This window comes from Phacochoerus africanus, chromosome 8 (assembly GCF_016906955.1).
Source record: "Phacochoerus africanus isolate WHEZ1 chromosome 8, ROS_Pafr_v1, whole genome shotgun sequence".
NCBI classification, from domain to species: domain Eukaryota; kingdom Metazoa; phylum Chordata; class Mammalia; order Artiodactyla; family Suidae; genus Phacochoerus; species Phacochoerus africanus.
The window spans coordinates 49,922,852-49,930,796 of record NC_062551.1 but is presented as its reverse complement, the minus strand read 5'-3'; the positions used below and the strand labels follow the sequence as shown (position 1 = coordinate 49,930,796).

The window sequence follows — 7,945 nt, the reverse complement described above, 5'->3', positions numbered from 1 at the left end:
TAGAATTGGAACTGCTGAGTCCTGAGTCCTCCTGGCACATCAATGAACATGAGCGTGGTCTCTTCTCCTCCTCAGAATTCATGCCCACTGGCCAATGGCGCTATTTATCTTACTTATTGTCTCCCCCTGCCAGGGGCCCTCCCCCCACCTTCTTGGTCCCTGGAGGATCCCACATCACCCTGCAGACATGCACAGAAAACCCTGGGAGAATATTTGCTGAACAACTGTAACAGCTTTATTTCCAAAGCTGGATTCCCTCCCTGGGCTTGTGATGGGAAGGGGGCCTTTGGCAAGAGCAGAGCCATGAGGGATGGGGCTGAGAAGGGACGGGGCAGCTGGCTCGGGAGGCCGACATGTCCTTGAAGACACCTCACACAGGTTCCATCTGCAGCTCCTCCCCGTCCACAGCCTCTATCTGGTGGAAGGCGGCGTGGGAGCCGATGACCACGAGGGTGGCTCCTGGGGGGAAAACGGGCAGCTCAGGGCCTCGCTGCCTCCCCGGCCCCCACTGCCCACTGCGCCACCGAGACCCTGTACTCACTCACCTAGGACCCAGAAGACGGCGGAGCCCGCGCCAGCCAGCCAGAAGAAGGGAAAGGAGACGCCCCCAGCCAGGGCATACTGATGGGCGGGGCTCACCTCTCGGCCTGGGGGGGCAGATGGCATTGGGACAGCTGTTCCACACCTGTCCCCTCTCCCAGAGTAACCCCCAAATGCCTTATGCCAAGGCTTGTTAACCGCTGAGCCACGATTTGTTGATTTGCTGCTGACATACAGACAGAATGATTTCACACAGCAATACAGTCGGCCCTCTGTATCCGCAGATGGGCACCCGTGGGTCACTGTACTACATCATTGCTACATCAGCAACTTGAGCATCCTCGGATTTGGGTATCCAAAATTTGGGGGCTCCTAGAAAAGCTGAGAGATGGCTGTATAGATATCTGGCTTCTCGTGGCAGATTGGAAGGTCAGACTTGCAAGCCCTGGCGGCAGCAGTGGCTGAAGACAAGTTGTGACTATGCTCTGGACGCTCCCTCCGTGCCCTGTGCTCCCCTGACATACTCCTCCACCCAGCCCACCCTTACCAGATACATAACTGGCAGGCTTCTGAAGGATTCTGTCCTAGGTTTTCCTGTTTCTGTGATTCCAACTCCCCCTTATCTCCACTCCAAACCTTGAGTTTCCCTTAGTTGGGAACTCAGGCCCTCTTTCTTCCCAGTGGTGCTTGGTGCCAGTCTAGGACCACATGAGCCACAGGCTTCAGCTTCCCTCTGAGAAGTCCCAAGATTTTTCTACTCCCACCCCAGGAAGCACGAAAGGGGGAGGACAGATTTAGGCTAGAGTAAAGTCGCCACCTGGCGTCCAATGTGGGTACTTGCAGCTGATGCTTTTGGCAGCAGATGAGGGAGAGAGAAGGAGGAGGTTTAAAAGGCCAGCGGCTAGGTGGAGTGGTTCTTGGATATCTTCTGGGTTTGGGAAATAGCAATTTGGGGGACTGAGAGTGGATAGGAGCATCAGGTGTGGGTATGGGGAATGTACTGTAGGTCTAGGATTGGGCAGACTTGGGTTCAAAAGGACTCAGGTTTGAGGTCTAAGGCTTGGGTTCAAAGAGCCAGGATCAGAGGAGTTTGGGCAGATTTCTCACCAAACAGCACAAACTTGGACTGCAACGTGCGCAGATAGAGGATGTAACAGGCGCCAAAGAAGACAGCCAGAGCTACCAGCAGCATGGGCGATGTTACCCTGGAAGAGGGCAGAGAGGCACAGTCAGGCCGCTGGGGCTGCGTCAGACACGAAGGCCCTGACCTTCTACACCTGGGGACGTCCTTAGGACTACGCAAGTCTAGGTCATATTTGGTCCCCCTGCATCCCAGCCAGGCTGATGGAGTAGGGACATGGTCCTCTGGGGTAAAGATCCCACAGAGCTATCCCATGGGGACAGGGCCTGGCCAGTGCAGACACAGCAGCCTGGCGGGGGCGGGGCCTGGCTGAGGGGGGCTGTTCTGGCCAGAGAGACACTCACACGCAGTACAGGATGAGGCCCAGGAACACAAACACATAGTTGCTCTGGTAGTACTCCACGTTGCGTACGAGGCGCTGGCAAAGCTCGCCCAGGTTGCGGGGACGCGAAAAACGCCGCTGGTCCACGAAGGAGCCCCAGGGGCGGATGGTAGCACGGCGCCGCTCCAGCCACTCACGGCCCGCGCCAGAGGGAATCAGTTTCGGCAGCAGGGTCCTGGGGGGTGCGGGACCAGGTCAGCGTTAGACCGGGTTGGAGCCCGGACCCCCAAGCAAGAAGGGGGCCGAGGGGGGCGGGACTCCGGCGTTCTGAGGGGCGGGGGAGATATGGTCCAGGACTCCTGGATTCCAGGGGAGGAAGGGATTGAGCCGGGGCCAGGAGTCCGGATTCCTAACTCCCCAGGGATGAGGGGCGAGAAGCCATGACTCTCGGGTCTAGATCAGGGGGGCTAGATTAGACTTGCTTACGTGGCGCTCAGCCCTTCCGCCTCGGCATCCTTCTGCTGGTCCTTCTCGGCCGCCATGTCTGTGTTGTGAGGGGAAGAACCGCTGTAACGAGCCTGGGGCCCTCCACACCCCAGGGGCCCCGCCCGAAACCGGGCTCACTCGAAGTGGCCGGAGGGGACGTGGCGCCGTTCCGGCGCCGCTGGGGGCGGTAGGTTTGTCACGGAGTATTATGGGAGTTGTAGTCCTGACGATGTCGGGGAGCGTAGGCGCCCTGGTGGCTGCATGGCTCGAGGAGCACCTTGGGAGATGTAGTCGCGTAAAGCGACGCTGGGTGCCTCGGGGGTATTGTGGGAGTTGTAGTTTCAAAAGTAGGACGTGTGAGGTCAGAGAAGGTGAGCTGTCAGGAGTCAGGGTGTCAGGGGAGTGTAAAGGCAGAAGACGTCGTGTACTACCCCGAGCAGTCTCTGTACAGTGGGGACTGTGTAGGGCTGTCATTCTGACTCTAGAGGATATTAAAAAAAACCGTGATTAAACACTCAGATGTTCTGATTTATCAGATCTGGGGTGAGACCCATTCACTGGCTCTTTTTTTTTTTGGCAGGCAGGGAGTGGGGTGGGTGGGGACATGCTACGTTTTCTGGCTAAGGATCGAACCGTAGCCACAGCAGCAACCCTAGCACAGCAGTGACAGTGGGGGATCCTGAGCCACCAGGGAACTCATGGACCACATTTGAATAGTGAGACTGTAGAATATTTGTAGGAATCCATTCCATCCTTCTTCAAAGGCTAGTGAGGGGGCCATGGTTGCTGGAGGGGGTTATCTAAGATGGGGAGCAAAGCTCCCCCACAACTCTGGGCTCCTAAGGATGGATGGGTTAGGATTAGGACCTCAAGGATGCCCCTGCTATGGAGAGGGTAAAGGGAAGCAGGGAAAAGGAAAGGGGTGAGGTGTTTTTTTTTTAAATCTTTTTTTATTCCAGTTTTATTGAGGGGAATGAGGGATTTTAATTTTTAATTTTTATTTATTTATTTATTGTCATTTTAGGGCCACACCCGTGGCATGTGGAGGTTCCCAGGCTAGGGGTCGAATCAGAGCTGCAGCTGCTGGCCCACACCACAGCCACAGCAAGGCGGGATCCGAGGCACATCTGTGACCTACACCACAGCTCACAGCAACGCCAGACACTTAACCCACTGAGCAAGGCCAAGGATCAAATCCGCATCCCCATGGATACTTGTTGGGTTTGTTACCACTGAGCCATGATGGGAACTCTGAGAATTTTTAAAAGACGGAGTAGGAGTTCCCGTCGTGGCGCAGTGGTTAACGAATCCGACTAGGAACCATGAGGTTGCGGGTTCGGTCCCTGCCCTTGCTCAGTGGGTTAACGATCCGGCGTTGCCGTGAGCTGTGGTGTAGGTTGCAGACGTGGCTCGGATCCCGCATTGCTGTGGCTCTGGCGTAGGCCGGTGGCTACAGCTCCGATTCAACCCCTAGCCTGGGAACCTCCATATGCCGCGGGAGCGGCCCAAGAAATAGCAACAACAACAACAAAAAAAAAGACAAAAGACAAAAGACAAAAAATAAAAAAAATAAAAAAAATAAAAGACGGAGTAGTTATAACTAAAATAACTGGATTTCTGGGGTCAGAGGTCAAAATTCAGCCTGTGTCGATTTCATCAACTCCCTGTCTTCATTGGACAGTGAAGATCCTCCTGGTTCCACACTCATGGGTTAAGGTTGGGTTGAATGATCCATGTGAAGTGCTTGAAAGAGTCTTGCTATTTTATAACCACTCAATAAATGGTGATGTTGTTTTTGCCACTACATTGTCATGAATGTTATGATTATTTCTAGAGTTCAGCCTTCTCAAATATGTCTGTAACGTAGTAGCTGCTGCTGGCCCCTTGGATGTCCCAAAGAGGGACTGGTGTCTGCCACATGGGCCACCTGTCTCTCCCCGGGTCCCCACAGCCATGGTTCTCTCAGTCTTTGCTCCTGAGTGAGCTGTGGAAAACCGGCCAGAATTCTAAAGAGGTGCCCTAGAATATGGCCTCAAGAAAATTATGTGGGGAGTTCCCGTCATGGCGCAGTGGTTAACGAATCCGACTAGGAACCTGCCCTTGCTCAGTGGGTTAACGATCCGGCGTTGCCGTGAGCTGTCGTGTAGGTTGCAGACGCGGCTCGGATCCTGCGTTGTTGTGGCTCTGGCGTAGGCCGGCGGCCACAGCTCCGATTCGACCCCTAGCCTGGGAACCTCCATATGCCGCGGGAGTGGCCCAAGAAATAGCAACAACAACAACAACAAAAAAGACAAAAGACAAAAAAAAAAAAGAAAGAAAGAAAGAAAGGAAAAACAAGTGTGTGTGGCAGTATCCAGAAGCCTGGGCTCCCTTACACAGACTGGTCCTCATTTTCCCAGGCTGGGTGGGGCTGAAGGAGAACACCCACGTGGGACATCAGGTAGCCCTTAACTCTGTCTTCAGGGATTAGTGCCCTTTCAGACTTGGGTTTTGAGGCCTGCTGGAGGGCTTTCTCATGAGGTGAGGAGGACAGGCCCTGCCAGTTGGACTGGTGGAGCAATAGGCAGGGAACTGTAGTGGAGGGGTCCCAAGCTGAAGCTGAATGAGCCATGCTTTGAAGATCAGACTGGCTAGTTCCTGTTTACTTCCCCTTTGTCAGCCCCAGGCTTTTTTTTTTTTTTTTTTCTTTTTACAGCCATACCTGCGGCATGTGAAAGTTCCCAGGCCAGGGCTTGGAGCTGCAGCTGCTGGCCTACACCACCGCTGCAGCAATGGCAGATCTGAGCTGCATCTGTGAAATATGCCGCAACTTGCCTCAACACCGGCTCCTTAACACACTAAGCAAGGTCAGGGATTGAACCCAAGTCCTCACAGAGACAGTGTTGTGTCCTTAACCTGCTGAGCCACAACGGGAACTCGCAGCCCCAGGATTTTAGAAAAAGTTTGTTCAGTTTTGGTCCAGCTTGGCTTCAGGAAAACGAAGGAGGACTGTGAGCACACAGTTGGCCCAGAGTGATAATGGGGGAGCAGCACCCGAGTCCAAAGTGATGAGGGCAGCAGAGGTAACCAGGAGAGCCCCCAGGAAGATGAATCTTGGGGAACAGAGAGTTGGAGGCAAAGGTCTAGCTACCTTCTTCCACGGCACACCTTGGGAAACTGAGGTTTGACTTTTGTCATGAGACCTCTTGGGTTTCTTCCCAGGAACATGAATGAAAGTGATTTTACTCTATAACCTGCCAGTACTTGCTCTGAGCAGAAGATATAAAGGCCAAAGTGTTGATCGTATGGGCCATGGAGTGTGGGGTCCAGAGGCAAAGACATTGTAGGCAGGGCCCTCCAAGTGGGGCAGGAGGGGATTCTGAGGGCTGTGGCCCTGGCGTAGGGGCAGTGTGTAGGAGGAGCTCCTTGAAACGGATTGTGGGAGAGGGGGCCCTAGGACAGAGATATGTGAGGATCCCTGAGACAGGAGCGTGGAGGGAGTTGGGGGGGGAGATGAGGGCTATGACAATGCGCCCCGAATTAGGAAGATGTAGGAGATAAGGGGGTACGTGAAAAGATTGTGAGAGATCTGTCCTGGCCCTGTGGTCCCTCCAGCCTGAGGCTTCTTCCTTCCTGTGTCTTGGATCCCTAGAGGAAGGGGAGCTGGGAGGGTGGAAGGACATTAGTATAGACCATCAGAAACCTGGGTTATATTTTTGCTGTGTGGCCCCAAGGAAGTCTCTGCCCTCTCTGGGCCTCAGATTGGGAGTATTTCTTACCCTGAATGTGATGAATAAAGTAGTTTTTCTGGCCTCCCTAGGAGAGGTCCAGGCCCACACAACACTTACCGGGACCAGGCTCTGTCCTGGGCATCTCAGGCGGTGACTGGCATGCATGGCCGCTGGCTTCCGACTCCCTTTCCCCTCAGATTCACGCGCTTCTCCCAGCATTGTAGTGTGCAGTGGGCATGTGTACATGCACATTCACACTCACGTGGGCTCTCAGCATCCCCACCTCCCAGACACCTGCCCTGGGAGGCAGGCAGGCCAGAGACCAGCCCCAGGCCCTCCCCTCACTCCCATCTCTGGGCTGTGTTAGAAAGCCTGTCTCTTGGGAAGTTGAGCTGCCCAACCAAAATGGCTAAAATTCAAAAGACTGGCAATACCAAGTGTTGATGAGGATGTGGAACAACTGGAACTTTCCTACACGATGGGAATGCAGATGACACAAGAGCTTTGGAAAGAGTGTCTTGTTTTTATGAAAGATAAAAAGTCTCTTCCCTGACCAGCAATGCCATTCTTAGGCATGTACGAGATGAAAAATGTGTCATCAGAGGATATCACCAGCATAGTCTCCTCCTCGAGGATCCCAAAATGTTCATCAACAAATGTCCATCAACAAGAGAATAGACTGGAGTTCCCATCGTGGCACAGTGGAAATGAATCCAATGAGGAACCATGAGGTTTCAGGTTCGATCCCTGGCCTCGCTCAATAGGTTAAGGATCCGGCGTTGCTGTGAGCTGTGGTATAGGTCGCAGACAAGGCTCAGATCCCGTGTTGCTGTGGCTGTGGTGTAGGCCAGCAGCAACAGCTCTAACTTGACCCCTAAGCTGGGAACCTCCATATGCCAAGGGTGCGACCCTAAAAAGCAAAAACAAAAACAAAAACAAAACAAAACAAGAGAATGGATTGACAAGCCATGCTATAATCACAAAGTGGAATACTCCCCAGCAGTAACAATGAACAGGCTACCAATACACGTGACGTGGTGAGTGACTCACAGAGATGTATGTTGAGGACAGGCAGCCAAGCCCACGAGGAAGCGTGCTGTTCGGTTTCATGTCTACAAAGCCCAAGAACAGGCGCAGCCAAAGGATAGCAGCAGAAATTAGATCAGCAGTTGCCTCAGGAGGGCGGCTGACTGGAAAGGGGCGGGAGGAGACTTTCTGGGTGGATGGAAATGTTCCATACCCTAATATGGATGGCGGTTATGTGGATATATCTTTTTTTTTTTTTTGGCCGCCCTGCAGCAAATAGAATTCCCAGGCCAGGAATCAGATCCGAGCTGCAGTTGCTACCCAGGCTGCAGCTGTGGGAACGCTGGATCCTTAACCCAAGGGTTTGTGGATCAAACCCTTGTCCCAGCGCTCCCAAGAGGCCGCCAATCCTGTTGCACCACAGCAGGAACTCCTACGTGGATGTGCTTTTTTAAATTGTTGAACTGTGCCCTCAAGATCTGTGCACTGCTGTATGAAAGTTTATCCCAACAAAAAGAGAGACGCACATAGTGACTTAGAGCTTGGACAGCATAGGTTCAAATCTCAGTCACCTCTCAGCTGTGGGACCTTGAGCAAGTCACTTTCCCTCTCTGTGTCTTGTGAAGATTAAGTGAGCTAGTACACCTAGAGTGCTTTGAAGAGGGCAGAACATAGAGTGGGAGCTCCATGAACCAGTCTCATCATTCTCATCATCGCCAC

General features: G+C 53.3%; 1 protein-coding gene across 1 annotated transcript; it reads right to left on the bottom strand.

The window, feature by feature from the left end:
* Positions 1 to 212: 212 nt before the first annotated feature.
* On the bottom strand, positions 213 to 2,691 carry RABAC1 (Rab acceptor 1). The gene is made up of 5 exons (XM_047792258.1): positions 2,490 to 2,691; positions 2,026 to 2,238; positions 1,648 to 1,745; positions 546 to 647; positions 213 to 459 (listed from the first exon to the last, which is right to left on the bottom strand). Exons 1-5 carry the CDS (start codon positions 2,543 to 2,545, stop codon positions 371 to 373), a joined length of 558 nt encoding a protein of 185 aa, XP_047648214.1. The 5' UTR covers positions 2,546 to 2,691; the 3' UTR covers positions 213 to 370.
* Between the last annotated feature and the right edge of the window lie 5,254 nt (positions 2,692 to 7,945).

Coding starts and splice junctions, on each gene's coding strand:
- RABAC1 (XM_047792258.1), bottom strand. CDS start 2,545: ATGGCGGCCGAGAAGGACCAGCAGAAGGATGCCGAGGCGGAAGGGCTG. Junction 648..1,647: donor GTCCAAGTTTGTGCTGTTTG/GTGAGAAATCTG, acceptor CTGCCCCCCCAG/GCCGAGAGGTGAGCCCCGCC. Junction 460..545: donor CGCCGTCTTCTGGGTCCTAG/GTGAGTGAGTAC, acceptor TTTTCCCCCCAG/GAGCCACCCTCGTGGTCATC.